Source organism: Lithobates pipiens, unplaced genomic scaffold (genome assembly GCF_037356315.1).
Source record: "Lithobates pipiens isolate NorthernLeopardFrog02 unplaced genomic scaffold, aLitPip1_a1.2 Scaffold_27, whole genome shotgun sequence".
Lineage (NCBI taxonomy): Eukaryota > Metazoa > Chordata > Amphibia > Anura > Ranidae > Lithobates > Lithobates pipiens.
In genome coordinates, this window is record NW_027507788.1 from 157,545,938 (window position 1) to 157,564,055 (window position 18,118).

The 18,118-nt window shown below is 45.4% G+C and overlaps 1 protein-coding gene and 1 long non-coding RNA gene across 2 annotated transcripts in view; one reads left to right on the forward strand and one right to left on the reverse strand.

The window, feature by feature from the left end:
* LOC143934278 (uncharacterized) overlaps window positions 1–18,118 on the forward strand; it is a 99,627-nt gene that overhangs the window by 4,515 nt on the left and 76,994 nt on the right. The window lies entirely within an intron of this gene.
* On the reverse strand, window positions 1,490–14,967 carry LOC143934277 (nicotinamide N-methyltransferase-like). Its single transcript, XM_077457742.1, has 3 exons — window positions 14,817–14,967; window positions 13,834–14,041; window positions 1,490–1,913 (listed from the first exon to the last, which is right to left on the reverse strand). The coding sequence occupies exons 1-3, from the start codon at window positions 14,965–14,967 to the stop codon at window positions 1,493–1,495; spliced, it is 780 nt and encodes a 259-aa protein (XP_077313868.1). The 3' UTR covers window positions 1,490–1,492.

The following is an 18,118-nucleotide window of genomic DNA, read 5'->3' on the forward strand; positions in this document are numbered from 1 at the left end:
ACAGAAAGTTCCACGCATGCTCGGCATCAAGCAGAAGAGCTGCACTGGCTATTGAACTTTGATTTTCTCAGCTCATCGTACGTCAATGTGTGACCATGTGTATGCAAGACAAGTTTGAGCCAACACCTGTCGGAAAAAATCCCATAGATTTTGTTGTTGAAATGTGCGATTGTGTGTACGCTGCATTAGGGTGCATTTATATTTGTAGTTTAGGGGTAGTACAACTCCATAGATAAGACGTGTTTTTTTTCACCCCCCAACTAGGGTTGCCACCTCATCCCTTTAAAACCAATTAATTACACAGGTTCTGTGGCTGATTAAGGTAGTAATTAAACTCACATGGTGCCTTATCTGGATTAAATTAGCCTCAGAACCTGTGTAATTCATATGTTTTTGGGGTGAAAGGGATGAAGTGGAAACCCTACACCCAACCCACTGTAGCACCCCCTGTGCTAGAAGAGTAATGTATTTTTTTTTTTTTAAGAACAGGTACATTTTCAGGCTTGGCTGACAGCCAAGCTTGGGTGTGTTCTGGTGATCTGGGTTGGAAGTGACCTAGAGTAGTGCTGGGTGACTCACAGGTGGTGTCACCAGGACCTCCCACTTCTTTCCAGAATCTTCTAGTACTTTCTGGAAAGAGAGGTGGAGAGAGGAGGTGGAGCCACCTGGGGTGTTCTGAGGAACCCTGACCAATCCCCAATCTGTATTGGCAGGGGGCCCTTAAATACCCAGAGTCAGCTCAGCTGGGGAGGTGTTGCTCGAGTGGAAGATGGAGATGGAGTGTTAGGCTGTCGGGGCCTTTGAGGGAGCTCCCCAGTCCGGGGGGTAGGGGTGACCTTGGGCCTGGGCTCAGGTGCAGACGGGACCCTCTTACAACCCACAGAGGTGTCCTGGCCATCCTGGCCTGGCCATTCATACCTTGAAGTTCTCCTTTAACATAAACATGCAGCCCCAGTGTGGAAGCAGTTATCTCTCCGCAGAGGTCCAATACGCCCCCCCGCTGAAATCTTTATCTCTGAATTAGCAGGGTGGTATCTGCAGATAGATATTTTTTTTCCTCAGAGAGCTCTTCTCTAAAGTATGCCAGCAGGGGACAGGTTTCTCTACACAGGCTGTGGGTACTTTCTAAAGAAAACAAACTGTAAGACTTTACATACATTTTATTTTGATACACCTGAAATGTTTTTGATTAGAAGTAAAAAGAACAGTTTTAAGCCTGCCATAACCCTAAAGATGAATACAATACTAATATATATTGTTTTGTGGTTGAACTGGATGGACTTGTGTCTTTTTTCGACCTGACTAACTATGTAACTTTAGGTGTATTACATATAGATATGATGCTGAAAGCACTGCCGATATTAAATCTGAACTTTCATTATCAAACTCCATGACACAGCAATAAGTTTACTTGAATATCCCACTGCCCAAGAATTCACTCCTATGATTTATAGAACACCATTAAAATATTCCTTTTGTTTTTCCTAATTATTTAATTTTTGTAGGCTGAGACAAAGATCATGGCCTTAAAATCGGAGAGGTCACTCTCTGTTTTCCTTGGGCGAATGTGACAATGGTTGATGACAAAGCCTTCTTGTTCAATGGCTTTTCTGATGAAGAGCTCATTGTAATTAAAGGCGTGGAATTTATCTTTGCCAACTAAGTAATATGTCGCATTCAGGGCTCCATATAGCAGAAACTGTCCTCCAGGCTTCAGCAGTTTGGTGAACTTTTGTAGATTCCTAATGAAATCAACTTTATCTTTACTGATGATATCCAGGACATTTGTAACCAGTACACAATCTGCCGGTGGTAACACCAATGGATCAGTTATGTTTTCCCTATCATCGTAACATTTCACCACGTGTTTGATTGCCGCCTTCAGCCGCATATCCTTCTCTTCAGACAGTTCACTAAAATTTGGAAAAAAAAGTGAGTTTATACACTATGACAGTTTTGTCAGAATGTGTAGGTTTGGTGTTTTGCTTCTTCAAAAATCTCCACAAAAAAAAAATTTTTTTTTGCCATTTTTAGAAAGCATATTGGAGTCCATGGGGAAAGTGAAATTAAAAGGCTATGCATAGCCAAAAATTTTATTTTGTTCTGGCTAGAGTAGAGAGGTTTAAGTCTAGGTTCACATCTATGCAACTGCACTTGATGTGTTTTTCAGGCATGTTTTTCAGTGCATTTTGCGTTTTTTAAACCAATCAAAACAGATGAAGACATGAACAGAACAAGAGTAGGTATTTAAATTTTTTTTAGCGGATAACTGGCAGCCAGGAGGAAGACAGCACTGGGAAGAGACGGTGGCGGCAGAAAGAGACAGCTCGAGGAAAAGACAGCGGGAAGGAGAAGACAGTGTGAAGAGAAAGCTCAAGGAGGAGATGGCGGGAAGAAGAAAATGGCGAGAAGAGACAGTTAGAGAAGACAGCTCTATTAATAAAGGAATTGTCAAAAACCGTCTCTTATGTTTTTATTACATTTCACTGCTTTTTTGGTGAATGGGTAGAGGTACGATGAACCCGATATCCATTCACTTCTTAAAGGGGGGCTTCCAGATTCCAATAATCCCCCCTCCTACAGACCCAGACAACCACTGGCTAGGGTTGTTGGGAAGAGCCAACATGGGGACAAGGTTCTTTGGGGTGGGGGCCCCCCTGCCCCAAAGCACTCACCCCCCATGTTGAGGGCATGCGGTCTGGGATGGTTCAAGAGGGAGGGGGCATTCATCCATCCCCTCCCTTTCCTGACCTGCTGGACGGCATGCTCAGATAAGGTTCTGGTATGGATTTTGATGGGGATCCCACACTTTTTTTTATTTTGGTGTGTGGATCCCCTCCAAATCCATACTAGACCTGAAGGGCCTGGTATGGACCTATGCTGTTTTTTTTTGTGAATTTTTTTGCTGGTACTTTTTTCTTTACATTCAGCTGTTCAGCGGGGAACTCCACTGACAGATGATGACTCATCGGTTGCTAAGGATGCAGTGGACAGCTGCCCAGCCCCCTGCTTAGTAACCAACTATATACAGTGGTGAAATAAGAACCGCAAAACGCAAAACACATAAAATATCGCATCAAAAATGCACCACTTGTGTTTCTGGTACAGCTCCATTGAAGTCTATTAGCTGCAAATTGCGGCTAAAAAGTCCCTGACCCTTTCCAAAAACGCACCGGCCACAAAGCGCATAGTGCCATAGGAAACTATGTTAAATGGACTGTAGTGCGTTTCTACAAACTAAAAAATGCACAAAAAAACGCATATGTGTGAACGTAGGGTAAAACCCCAATTAGGATATTTTTCTGCCTGTTATGGAGCGCAAGAGGGAATGAAAGAAAATCTCTCCAAAGTGTGGCCAGAATATTTGTATGTGATTTCCCCTCACTTCTTGCTCTAGTGATAACTCCAAAATTTGGGATTTCTTCTCACTTTCTGTCTTGGATAGTCCAGCAAACAAATAGCCTACAATAAAAGCTTAACAACAGAGGGTCTAACCCCTAACCACCATTCAAAAAATGAAAAAAAAAAGTTTTGGTTTTACATACACATTAACAACTTTCCACCTGACCTATGTACAGAAACAGCCGGGTGGGTATCCTCTAGTTCCTGTACGATCTCCCAGAAGTGAACCTTCTGGTGCACACAGCGCCACGATCTGTGATAACTGTGTCCACCAGTAGGGATGAGCCGTACCAGAACTTTCGAACGGACCGCAAATTCGTACGAATGTTAGAACCCCATTGAAGTCTATGGGACTCGAACGTTCAAATTAAAAAGTGCTAATTTTAATGGCTAATATGCAAGATACTGCCCTGAAAAAAGGGTTTGGGGGCCTGGCTCCTGCCCCAGGAGACATAGGTCAATGCCTAAAATGTTTTTAAAAATGTCAGTTTTGGTGGGAACACTGATTTTAATGACGATTAAAGTGTAAAAAAAGTGAAATATTCCTTTAAATATCGTGCCTGGGGGGTGTCTATAGTATGCCTGTGAAGTGCCATGTGTTTCCTGTGTTTAGAACAGTCCCTGCATAAAATGACATTTAACAGAAAAAACGGCAAATTTATATCAAATACTTACCGTAATTTTCCTTTCCTGATAGGCTCCATGGCAGCATACGTGTGGGTAGCCCCGCCTCCACGATTACCCAATAGGACCCAACTCCCATAAATCTTTGCTCCTGGCTACTATCAGTGTTCCGTAACTAGCCGACTCCAGACATTTGGGAGGGAACTCCTGCTGCCATGGAGCCTATCAGGAAAGGAAAATTACGGTAAGTATTTGATATAAATTTTCCGTTTTCCTAAAAGGCTCCATGGCAGCATACGTGTGGGAAATAACTCGCCAAACACACCCGGGTGGGCAAAATGTCGAGCAAAGAACAAAAGTTTATTTAGCATTGTCAACCGACAAAACTTGCAAACCAAAATTAACAGAAGACAGAGCCGCTGGCTCTTACACAGTAATGAGAAACAAAGGTATTAATAGAAGACCAAGAGGCCGCTCTGCAAATAACTTCAGGCGCCACATGGCGAGAAGCTGCCCACGATGTTGAAATACTCCGTGTTGAATGAGCCGTTAATGCCTCAGGAGGAGCCAAGCCCTTTGCTCTGTACGCCCTCTGAATGATCTGAACGATCCAGGTAGAGATAGATCTAGCCGAAGCTCGCAATCCTTTATTCTTGCCATGAGGGAGAACAAAAAGAAATTTCGTTTGTCTAAAGGGAGCTGTGACTTCCAAATATTGTTTAAGCGCGTGTCCTACGTCCAGAGGATGAACATCCTGACTCTCTGAGTTTTTGAAAGTGGGAAGCACAACTTCCTGATTCTCATGGAAGACCGAGGTTACTTTGGGATGCGATCCCAACATGGGAATCAATACTGCCCTATCTGGAAAGAAAGTCAGAAAGGGTTCTTCCGAACCTAGATTCCTAATCTCAGAAACTCTCTTGGCTGAGGTTATAGCTACCAAGAAGATGGTCTTGAGAGTGAGATCCCTTATGGACAGAGGCTCCGTAGAATCCTTTCCAAGGTTTGAGAGAAAAACCAGCACTAAAGGGAGGTCCCATTTAGGAAACCTTGGTTTTCTTTGGGGTCTGAGCCTGGTAGCTCCCTTGAAGAATTGTTGTACCAGTGCATGGTTTGCCCAGGAAATACCCGTAAAGGCTGAAATAGCCGATACTTGGACTCTCAATGAACTGATAGCTAGAGGTAAATCAAGGCCTGTTTGAAGAAAGCTTAGTATGTCTTGTATTGTTGGAGAACTGCAAGAATTTTCTCTGGTGGACATATGGGCCGAAAACTTGGACCATATACGCTCATATACCCTATTAGTACTCCCGCGTCTGGAATTGAGAAGGGTTGGGATGACCTCTTCCGGACAACCAAGAGCTTCTAGCCTTTCCCTCTCAAAAACCATACCTTGAGGTTCAGACATGATGGGCATGGATGTAACCTTGTGCCTTGAGATAGCAAATCCGACCTGAGAGGCAGGGGAACTGGCTCTTGAAAACTGAGGAGCAGCAGTAGAGGGAACCAAGGTCTGTTGGGCCAGAAAGGAATCACTGCGAGAATCTCCGCCTTCTCTGACCTGAGTCTCCGAATGAAATGCAGGATCACCGGAACTGGAGGGAAGGCGTAAGCTGTCTGAAACTTCCAATGTTCTGTGAGGGCATCTATCCCATATGCCTGGGGATCCCTGAACCTTGAGTAATATTTCGGAAGCTTCCGATTGCACGGGGAAGCGAACAAGTCGACTTCCAGGGACAATCCTAAGGTCAGGAGCCAATCGAATACTTCCCGGTGTAGAGACCACTCGTTGTTGTCCAACTCGACACGCGATAGGAAGTCCGCCTGAACATTCTGCACCCCTGGGATGTAGACTGCAGAAAGGTTGGACAAATTCTTCTGAGCCCAATTCATTATTGGCTCCGTCTCCTGTAACAGGGACCAGCTGCGAGTTCCCCCTTGCTTCTTTACGTAAGCCACCGCGGTTGTGTTGTCCAACCTTAGCATGACCGAGGCATTCGCTGTCAGATGATGGAATGACCGAAGCGCCTGGAAGGCCGCTCTTAGCTCCAGAACATTGGTGACGACTCTCTGTGATGGAAACGTCCACCTGCCCTGAGCGACCTCCGAAAGGCAGTGAGCGCCCCATCCTCGGTTGCTGGCATCTGAAGTTACCGTGACCCATGAGATGGGAATGATTGAATGGTGGTTGCGCAGGTTCTTCCCCTGTAGCCACCAAAGAAGAGACGTCCTCATGGCTGGAGTGAGGAATATGCGCTGTGTCTGGCTGGATAAGTCCCACTGTTGTAGAAACCCCTTCTGAAAGGGACGAGTGTGCCACTGGGCCCACTTTACCATGGGAATGGTGGCTGACATTGTGCCAATCACCCTCAGACATTGGAGAGCCGAGAGATGGGATGCTGCAAGTGCTGCATGAATCCTGTCTCGTATGACTCCAACCTTCTCTTCTGGAAGGGCGATAGTACCTTCTGCTGTGTTGAACTGCGCCCCTAGGAAAACAAGAGACTGAGTTGGATCTAGGTGACTCTTTTCTAAGTTCAGAAGCCACCCGAACTCCTGTAGAGTGGAGATGACTAGGTCTTTGTGCTCCAAGAGCTGATCTTTGTTCTGGGATAGCAGAAGAAGGTCGTAGAGATAGTGATGGAGACGAACACCTTTGACTCTGAGAAAGGCCACAACTGCCAAAAGAACTTTGGAGAAGACCCGTGGGGACGTTGTTAACCCAAAGGGAAGACATGTAAATTGAAGATGTTGAATGCCTACTGCAAAGCGGAGGTATTGTTGAAACTCCTTTGCCACGGGAACATGGAAGTAAGCGTCCTTCAAATCGACTGATATCATCCAGTCCCCCAGATACACGGACTGCTGGATGGTAAGCAGAGATTCCATCTTGAACTTCTCTTTGCGAATGAAGGAATTGAGATGGGTCAAATCTATTACCGGCCTCCATGTGCCGTTTTTCTTTTGAACCAGAAACAAAGGGGAATACATGCCCTCTCCACGTTCTTCTTCTGGAACGGGAAGGGCTGCGCCTTGATCCAGTAAAGAGTTCACGTAGGTCAATAGGACTTGTTTCTTCTCTTTTAATTCTGGAAGATTTGTGGGAATAAATCTTAGCTTTGGGGTGCTGATAAAACCCCACTTGTGACCTGAGGAAATTGTTTTTACAGTCCAAAAATCCCGAATTGAGGCCGCCCAAACATGCCTGAAGTGGAGAAGACGAGCCCCCACCTGACAAGTTTGAGCGGGCCCAATTTCAAAAGGATTTTGCGGAATCCTGCTTGCCGGACGAACCCCCTTTTGAGGTATTTTTGAAAGAAGATTGCCTGGATCTCCATGACCTTGAGAATTCTCGACCAGGTCTATAGCTCCGCGCCTCCCTGGCGCGATCAGGGCCTTGTCTTCTAGGAAATGGACGCCTTTGATTTTGAAGACGTCTGTCCTGGGGAAGAAACCCAGATTTCCCACCTGTAGCCCGGGATATGGCAGTATCCAGCTTGTTACCAAACAAAGATGACCCCTCAAAGGGAATACGGCACCAGGCCTGTTTGGATGCTGGATCCGCCAGCCATGGACGGAGCCATAACGCACGGCGAGCTGAGACTGCTGCTAACATATCCCGAGATATCAGGCGGATAACATCAATAGATGCCTCCCCCAAAAAGGCAGACGCCATCCTGATTTCTTGAATAGGGGAGTCTTTTGCTGATTCAATAGAAATACCCCTCAGGAATTCCTCTACAGAGTCAGCCCATGATTCTATGGCCTTGGATACCGCTGCCATTGCAAGCACTGGTTTGCAAGCCATTCCAGAAGTCAGATATATCCTCTTAAGGTCTGAATCGATCCGCCTTTCCAAAGGATCTTTAAAGGATACCGTATCCTCTAAGGGTAGGGTTACATATCTCACCAAACGCATGAATGCTGCATCCACCAGTGGTGCTGACTCCAGGTGCTTCACATCCTCTTCTTTAAAGGGATATAATTTCAGGATTTTTGACTGCATGGAACCCTTTTTATCCACCTTGCTCCATTCCTCGGTAATAATGTCACCCAACTCTGAAAGGAAGGGAAAAAATTGTCGCTCCTTATTGAGCTGTTTAAAGAACTTTCTCTGCTTTGGTGGGGAAGTAATAGGGTCTTCCCACTTCAGAGCCTCTCTCACTGCTTTGACCAATGAAGGCACCAGTCCATAGTCAAAACCTAAACCAGGATCCTCACAGTCAGATTCACTATCTGAGATGGGAGCAGATAGGTGGCTTGGCTGAGAGGATTCCCATGTCTCCTGCAATGGGTTCTCTCCAGGTGGAGGAGCCAATAATTCTGACGGGGATTCACACAGCTGTAGAACATCCCTCTCCTGCAGAGACTCCTTCACAACCCGTCTTACTATTGACTCCAAACGCTGGTCTGCATCATCCCTTTCATCTGCAGCTTTGGAGAAGCAATGATCGCATAAGGATACGTCCGAAGGAACAGGCATCCTGCACCCCCAGCATGATTTTTCCGTACGCTTGCTGGAGTGAGCAGCAGGGGGGTGAGAATAATTCTTATTATGCTGTTCAGATCTTGACCTATGCTGGCTAGATCTTGAGGAGGATTTATGGCGGTGTGATCTTGATGATCCACTGCGTCTAGAAGTGATAGGTTGTGGATCAGACCCAGAAGGGCTGTAAGGGTAAAACAGACACAGAGAGAAAAGGATATACAGTCAATCCTACCTATGCCAAAAACTCTCTCCATTATATAAAAAACATGAATACTAAAGACCTACCTAACATGAGCGGGCTGGCCACTAGGAGGCAGTAAGGCGTCCATATTCACAATAAACCCACAGTTTAAGAAACACTGCAACCAAAGAGAAAAATAAAACACACATTTTTTTTTTTTTTTTTTTAAAAGCATTTCCCCAGCCTAAGGGACATGCTCTTACCTTAAACCGCCGCGCTGACAGCCCCGGGAAGTCACTGCGACCACTGCAAACATTCCCAGGGTTCTGACAGCTTCCAAAGCCTTTTAAATTTGGCGCCCGTGACGTCATCGCCGACGTCAGACGCGAGGCGCTCGCGCGCGTGCGCGGGAACCAAGCCTCGGTCTCATACCGGGTTCGCACATGCGCAGAACGCCTGCATAACCCGGAAGTAGGAGAGAGGTTTGCTGAAACGCGGAAGCGAACGCAAACGGCATGGAGGAGACCGCAAGACAAACAAAAGAAATACACACAAATACAATGCTGCCATGGATAGATAAAAGGCTCACCACTCCACCAACGATCACCTGGCCGAACGGACTGGAACACACACGCCATACCTCCAGCAGATAATGGTCACCCATAGCAACGGGACACAGACCGTGCGCACTCAGGTAGGAAATCCTTTCTTCAGCGCTACTCTGCAAATACTCTCCATACCCTGCTTAACAGTCAGGGCCTATCGGAGGAAAAATTCTCAGTCAATCAGCCAATCGATCGTCGTGAAGTTTTATTTCCAGGAAAGAAACCATCTGGTCCTACTGGGGAGGACAAAAAAGGAACACTGATAGTAGCCAGGAGCAAAGATTTATGGGAGTTGGGTCCTATTGGGTAATCGTGGAGGCGGGGCTACCCACACGTATGCTGCCATGGAGCCTATCAGGAAAAAGTCATTTCAAACTGCTTGCGTTTTTTAATGTAATATCTGGTTCCGGCAATATGGATGAAAATCATTGAGAAAAATTGCATGGGTAGCCCCCCTGCCCATTACCAGCCCCTTTGGGTCTTGTACGGATATTAAGGGGAACCCCGTACCCATATTAAAAAAAGGAAAGACGTGGGGCCCCCAGGCCCTATATACTCAGAACAGCAGTATACAGGCGGTGCAAACAAGACAGGGACTGTGTAGATTTGTTGTGTTAAGTAGAATCTGTGGGTAATTTTGAAGTGGTACATTTTTAAAGTGTAGCCGCAGTCAAAAAATCTATTTTTAAGCTTTTTGGAAAACATAGGGAAGGGTTATCACCCCTGTATAATTTGTTTTGCTGTCCGTCTTTTTTCATCTCACTTCCTGTTGTCTCCTTCCGTTTGCAAGTAGGAGACGTTTGTAAGTTGAATGTTTGAAAGTAGGGGCCTGCCCTATATGCTCTGCAGAAATGGCGGAACAAGGTGTTGGTGTTGCCACAACATTGTAAGCCCTCAAAGTGACTCTTGGTGGGTGCTGGAGCGTCCTGCTGTGAACGATTATATCAAGAATTGTAATTACATGTCATTGTTGAACAGTGGTAGAAAAATTGACCTTTGGTGGTTGTGGTGCTGGTGCCACAACACTATAAGTCCTCACAGTTACTCTTGGTGGGCACCAGAAAGGGCCCTCCTGTGAAATATTATATCAAGAATTGTAATTACATGCCCCTGTTAAACAGGGGCTGAAAAATTGGGCCTTAGGCACTGGTGCTGGTGCGACGACACTGCAACCTCTCCCATATACTCTAGTTGTAGTGCAGGAATGAGCCCTGCTGCAAAGCATTGCATCAAAAATTGTAATTAAACGCCCCTGTTAAACAGGGGCAGAAAAATTGGGCTGGTGGCATCACCCAGGTTTAAAAATGTTCTTCCAAGATATCAGTGGAGGAGGAAGAGGATAGACAATCAACATAACAGGTTACTCAGCATTAGCATAGGCAGTCTTGAAGGGATGTGATATTTAAAAAAAAAAAATGATTTGGTTACATCAGCTTCAGGTGCTTGGTAGCTGTGGGTGATCCAAGACTGATTCATCTTGATGAAGGTCAGTCGATCAACCGAGTCGGTGGACAGGCGCACCCTGTGATCGGTAACAAAGCCACCAGCAGCACTGAAGGTGCATTCCAAAAGAACGCTTGATGCAGGACAGGCCAGTAGCTCAATTGCATACTGTGCAAGCTCTGGCCAGTGATCCATCCTCAAGACCCAGTAAGCCAGAGGATTTTCGGTGGGAAAGGTGTCCAAGTCTGACCTTGCCCCTAGGTATTCCTGCACCATTTAAATTAGACGCTGGCGATGGTTGCTGGAACTGATCATACCTTGGGGCTGCGGACTAAAAAACTTGTCTGAACATTTCAGGCAGACGGCCACCTTCTCCAACGCTCCTTCTGACCGATGCCTCAGCAACACGTTGTCCAGGACCAGGAGTTTGTAACCTCCCAGTCTCTGGAAACACGTTGCACAGACCTTTCTGCAAGGCCTCCTGGAGATGTCTCATCCTCTGCTCCCTCTGTGACGGTAAGATAAGGTCGGCAACCTTCCCCGTGTACCGTGGATCAAGGAGAGTGGCCAGCCAGTAATGGTACCTCTCCTTGATCCGAAGAATACGAGGATCCTTCCGCAGGCTTTGCAGGATCAGGGAGGCCATGCAGCGTAGGTTAGCTGAGGCATTATATGTGGGACTTTTTGGGAGTCTAGCCGCGTACGGCACCACAAAATCCAATCACTGCCTTCAGGATTTCTCCTCGTAGTCCGGTCAAAAAGACCGCCCTGAGGAGAATGACATCACTTCCTCCCTGCCTGTGTATACAATACACAGTGGGAGGAAGCTTCTCATTCGCCAGGAGCGATCGAGAGGGGATGGCAGGAAACCAACAGCCGTCCCCTCATCCCGGATCGCTCCTGAAGCGAAACGGACTGCCGCATCCAGCGGGAGGGGGTCCGATCGGACCCCCCACCCGCTGGAAGGCAAGCACGTACATGTACGTGCTTGTGCCCGTACATGCCATTGTGATGACGTACAATGGCATGCGGCGGTCGTTAAGTGGTTAAGAGTACAAGTTTCAGCCATTTCAGCCTTTACAGGAGTTTCGTGGGCAAATCATACCTTAATACGGCAATTCTTTAAGGGAGCTATCAGGCTTAGGCTTCAGAAAAGGCCCAGGTTTCCCAAATGGGACCTTCCTTTAGTACTCGACTTTCTTTCTGATCTTGGAAGAAGTTTGGACGCTCCCCTGTCTTTAGGAGATCTCACTATCAAGACTGTGTTTTTGGTGGCAATAACTTCAGCCAAAAGAGTGTCGGAAATTAGGAATCTTGGGTCTGTGGAACCATTTCTAACCTTCTTTCCGGACAGAGTGGTTCTGATCCCTATGCTTGGGTCAAATCCAAAAGTTATGTCAATATTTCATGAAAATCAGGAGACTGTTCTACCTACGTTTAGAATGTCAGACAACCAAGAGATTCACCCTTTGTATGTTGGTCGCACGTTGAAGCAATATCTGGACGCTACAGCTTCGTTCAGATGAACAGACTTTCTTTTTGTCCTTCTCCATGGCAAAAATAAAGGTATGCGAGCATCAGTAAGATCAATCTCATCTTGGGCGGTCCAAACGATTCAAAGGGCATACAAGGCAAAGGGCCTGGTTCCTCCTGAGGCAGTGACGGCTCATTCAACTCGGGGCACCTCGACCTCTTGGGTAGCAGTTCGACATGTTGCACCAGAAGTTATCTGTAGAGCCGCTTCCTGGTCTTCAATTAATACTTTTGTTTCCCATTATTGTGTGGAGCCAGCTGCGCTTTCTTCTGTTAATTTTGGTTTACAAGTATTGTCAGTGGACAATGAAAAATAAAATTCTAGTCTCTTTGCTCAACATTTTTAGCCCACCCGGGTGTGTTTGGCGAGTTATTTCCCACACGTATGCTGCCATGGAGCCTGTCAGGAAAATGGAAAATTTATATCAGATATTAACCGTAATTTTCCTTTCCTGATAGGCTCCATTGCAGCAGGCGTTCCCTCCCAAATGTTGGAGTAGGCTAGTTACGGAACACGGATAGCAGCTTGGAGCAAAGATTTATGGGAGTAGGGGTCCTATTGGGTAATTATGGAGGCGGGGCTAACCCACACATATGCTGCCATGGAGTCTATCAGGAAAGGAAAATTACGGTAAGTATCTGATATAAATTTTCCAATTTTTCCCCACAAATAAAGCTTTCTTTTGGTGCTATTTGATCACCTCTGCGGTTTTTATTTTGTGCGATATACACAAAAAAAGAGCGACAATTGTGAAAAAAAATTTTTTTTACTTTTTGCTGTAATAAATATCCCCAAAAATGTTTTAAAAAAAACAAGGTTCTTCATCAGTTTAGGCCAATATATATTCTTCTACATATTTTTGGTAAAAAAAATCACAATGAGAGTATATTGATTGGTTTGTGCAAAGGTTATAGCGTCTAAAGATTTATGGCATATTTTTTTTTTTTTTTACTAGTAATAGCGGTGAACTGCGGATCATGGGACCATTGACATTTATACAGAGCTCAGTGCTATAAACATGCACTGATTACTGTGTAAATGACACTGGCAGGGAAGGGGTTCACACTAGGGGCTGATCAAGGGGTAACGGTGTTCCCTCAGTGTGTTCTAACTGTGTGGTGATAGGACTGAGTAGGAGGGGAGACATTTCGCTCTTCCTACTTACTAGGTAGAAACGACATGTCTCCTCTCCTCTGACATCACAGGGATTTGTATGTTTACACCCACAAATCCCCACGCTGGCACTTGTGCACGCGATCTCGCATGGCCGATGATAATTCTGACTGCAGGCATCGGGTCCCCTGCCATGCAGCGGGCGCACACGCACCCTCTAGCCCCTCTTAAAGGAATCCCGTACGGAAAAGACATGAACTGATCGGGAACCGGTTAACAACCAGCTATTCTTCGCCCAGAATTTGGATCAGTCGATCAGTTTTCTACCAATTCGAATCACAATCGCTATGAAAATGTGGAATTTGTTTGAAAATTAATAAACAAATTCATTAAATGAAAAGCAATCACAGCAATTCGATTTTTAATTTGGCCGATACTCTACCTTATTCCTTCCTTCTCAGCGACAATTGATAAGGCATGGGTCCAATCAAAAGCTCCAGTACGATCATGCAGCCATTTTTTCAGCTCTATGATACAATGATCATTGAATCTCAGGAGGATGATTTCCTTGAAACACTCGCAGGCTGAATACAAATGGAAAATTATGGGACCAATGCTGATGTCGATGAGCGTGCCTCCTTTAATGTTAGCTGAGAGGAAAACAAAATTAAAAGGCATATAAGTGTTTTTTTAATATCATTTTTATTTTATCCAATTTTTTGCTGCCATTTTTCAAATGAATGCTTCATTTGAAGTGAAAACGTTGATGGACAAGATTAACAGAATATGCATTTACAACATTAACATCAAATAGGTTGGTACATCGTTTCACATAAATCAATAGATAAATTAAGCCCAACAATGGTTTAATTTGCAACATGATGGGTAAAGGTTAAGGGTTGGAGCAAAGAGATAGAAAGAAAAAACAATATATAAATAGATATGCTATTAAATAAAGTTAAGGTTTGGGTTTATCGCTACCATGAATCATGACAAATCTGTGAGGTTTGCTTAATTTACCATTTGTAAATTTTTTGTCTCAAAATTTTGCAGGATCCAAAGGCCAGAAAAAAAAATGCACAATCTATAATGCAGTACATAGCTTTTGCTCCATGTCAAGATTTGAAGTTGACGCTACCATGTGTTGGTAGCGAATCTTTGGGGTTTGTAAATTTCGCAAAAAATCCTAACTTTTGTCTGAAAACTTTGCAGGTTCACTATTATGAATAGGGAACAACCAATAATAAGCTAGGCCATATGAGCTATTGTTCTGAAAAAAGGGATAACCTAGTCACCTTTCCATAAACAGGTGGGCTCACATGAGCCAAATTTTCTGTGTGCGTTGGAGCATGACCCATGTCCATATTCCCATGCCAACATGGCTGCCTTAAGGCAGTTAGATAAGTCCCATCTAAACATACATACCAAACTTGAAAAAATAATGAAGCTCCTCCATGGTCATTCTAATGCATTCCTCTCCAAGATCCATTTCAGGTTTCTTGGCAAAGTAAGTGTCGAGAAAGGTCCTGGAGTGGAAACTGTCTACATGGTAGATCTTATGCTGGATAGGCTCCATCTTGTATTATTGTATCACCTACAGAGGGGTCCTTGGCTGTCTGATGTTATCTGATGTGTGTACCTATTGCTTATCATGACATCATTTATATATGCATCCCTGTCCATAGGACTGAATGCTAAATAAATATACCACATTGTGACTCTTTCAGAGTTGACTTTGCAAACCCAGCTGACAGTAATGTGACCGAACAGTAAACAGAATAAATTTGTTTTAGCTCTCAATGTAAACTAAACTATTTTGAATTTGAAACAATCCTTGCACATGTGTGAACAGAAGAAATTATACTTTAACTGATTGCTGCACTTTACCAGTAGAGATGGACTTGCAGTTCGCCTGGCAGCTGGTTCGCGGCGAACTTTGCTCGTTCGCGATTCACCAAACCGGCGGACTTATGGCGCTGTTCGCAGCAGCCATATTTGTTTACATTGGGAAGAACTTTGACCCATGACACATCCATCATGGGGTACAGGACAGCCAATTGAGACATTTCAGCACATGGACATACCCCCTACCTTATAAATAGACCTGATCTGGCGGCCATTTTACATTCTGTCTTTTGTCAGTAAAGGGGAAAGGACGCTGTGTGGAGCAGGGACAGTCAGTCTAATCACTAGCTATTACTATTAGGTCCACAAAGGTCCTTTTAAGGACTGGTATAGATGTACAGTATATAGGGTTGGAATACATGCATAATATACCTTCTTTCAAATATAGAAAGCATATTATAGTGCACTGACTGCATGCAGTGATGCTGACCGATTCTGCAGCTGTCGTTAGGGAGGGACAGTTTGGTGTTTGGAGCAGGGACAGTCTGCAATTCACTACTTACTTACTAGCTACTACTATTAGGTCCACAAAGGTCCTTTTAAGGACTGGTATAGGTGTGCAGTATATAGAGTTGGAATACACGTATAATATACTTTCTTTCAAATGTAGAAAGCATATTATAGTGCACTGCATGCAGTGCTGCTGACCGATTCTGCAGCTGTTGTTTCTCAGTGTAAGGAAGGACAGTTTGGTGTTTGGAGCAGGGACAGTCTGCAATTCACTAGCTACTAGATAGCTACTACTATTAGGTCCACAAAGGTCCTTTTAAGGACTGGTATAGGTGTACTATTTGGTGTGCAGTATATAGGGGTGTAATACACGTATAAAATACTTTCAAATATAGAAAGCATAGTATAGTGCATTTCCACTGTGCAGCATTGTGACTGCTGAGTGGTTCTGCAGCGATACTACAAAGAGTGACAAACGAAATTAGAAAAAAGTATTATAACTGGTGTGATAGACCAGTGGCCCCCTAAATGACATTAAAGCGGGGTGTTATATACCTTCTTCCACATATACTACACTTCTCTAGAGACTTTTGTCACAGGGTCATTTAAAAAATGACAGGCAGAGGAAGAGGCAGGCCCTTCCGTGGGGGTGGTAGGTAGGCCAAAGGGGGAAATTGCAGAAGGTGCGTTCGATTACGTCAAAGGACGCACCAGACTTGGTTGAGTGGCTCACTCAGCCTTACTCTTCTGCACCCTCCTCATCCTCTCAATCTGCACCCTCTTTACTCTCTGCTGTGTGCACCCCCAAAGACACTACCACCAACATCACCACCACCATATACCCTCTGCTTGAGTGACAGGAATTATTTTCCGATCCATCACAAGACATTGCCGATGCGCAGCCATTCTTGGCATTGGATCAGGAAGAGGAGGTAGCAACAACTGCCACTGAGCAGTTTGACGACAGTACCCAGATCAGCCCAAGGAGGTTGGTCCCCGGTGTTGCTGCCTACTCCGAGATCTCTAATTATAGCGGTGGGGAAGGTGACGTAGATGATGACGTGTCTAGTGATGTCACGTGGGTGCCCACAAGAGAGGAAGAGGAGGGGAGTTCAGAGGGAGATATGGACTAGATAGGGAGGAGAAGCAGGGGGAACTTACATTGCACAGGAGGGAAAAGCTAGACTGCTAATGTATCAGGAGCGAGGCATCAACCATGTACAGTCACATCTGGTGCTCCCAGGACGCCGGCACATGGCTCTGCAGTGTGGGCTTTTTTTAACGTGTCCGCTGCTGACAATAGTGTTTGCCATCTGCAGCCTTTGCAGTCAACGCATAAGTCGCGGTAAGCCCAACACTCACCTAGGGACGACCGCCTTAGGAAGGCACATTAGCTGCCATCACCGAGCCTAGTGGGAGCAACGGAACCCACAAAGCCACACTTCAGGCTCTCACCGTCCAGCCGCGTCTTCTACTTCTCCTTCTCCTCTCTCCTCAGAATTGTCTTCCACTCCACCTTCCATCATGCCGTCCTCACATATTTCTGGAAAAAGGCAGGCTTCCTTGGGCCAAATGTTCGTGCGTAACAAAATGATGACACCGGATAACCCTTTTGCCCAACGGTTGACTGCTGACTTGTCAGAACTGTTAGCCCGCCAACTACTGCCATATAAACTGGTGGACTCGGAGGCCTTTTGAAAATTTGTGGCCATTGGAACACCACAATGGAAAGTCCCAGGAAGGAAGTATTTCTCACAGAAGTGCATCCCAGAGCTACATGGCCATGTTCAGCGGCAAGTGAATGTATCTCTGGCACACAGTGTCGGTGCCAAGATACATCTGACCACAGACACGTGGTCTAGCAAACACGGGCAGGGAAGGTATATCACTTTTACTGCCCACTGGGTGAACCTTCTGACAGCCGTCAAGCATCTAACCCCTGGCACCCGTGTAGATTTGGTTTTACCGCCACGGATTGCATGAAGGCCTGTCTTTTCTTTTCCTCCTCCTACTCCATCCTCTCCTCCTCGGTTGTATGGCACGCGTCTTAATCTTGGTCGTGCAGCAATTCATTGTCAAATACCCTGGGTTCCAGGACATCTTGCAGTAGGCAAGGAAAATCTCGGCCCATTTCAGAAGATCTTACACGGCCATGGCTCGCCTTGCTGACATTCAGCGGTGATACAATCTGCCAGTCAGATGTCTTATTTGCAATTGCCCGACATGATGGAACTCGACCTTCTATATGCTTGATGGGCTGTTCCAGCAGAAACGTGCAGTTAACGACTACCTGTACGAACTCTGCGGCAGAACAGGTTCTGGGGAGCTTGGTTTTTTTCACCACACCAGTGGCTGCTCATGCAGACTTCTGC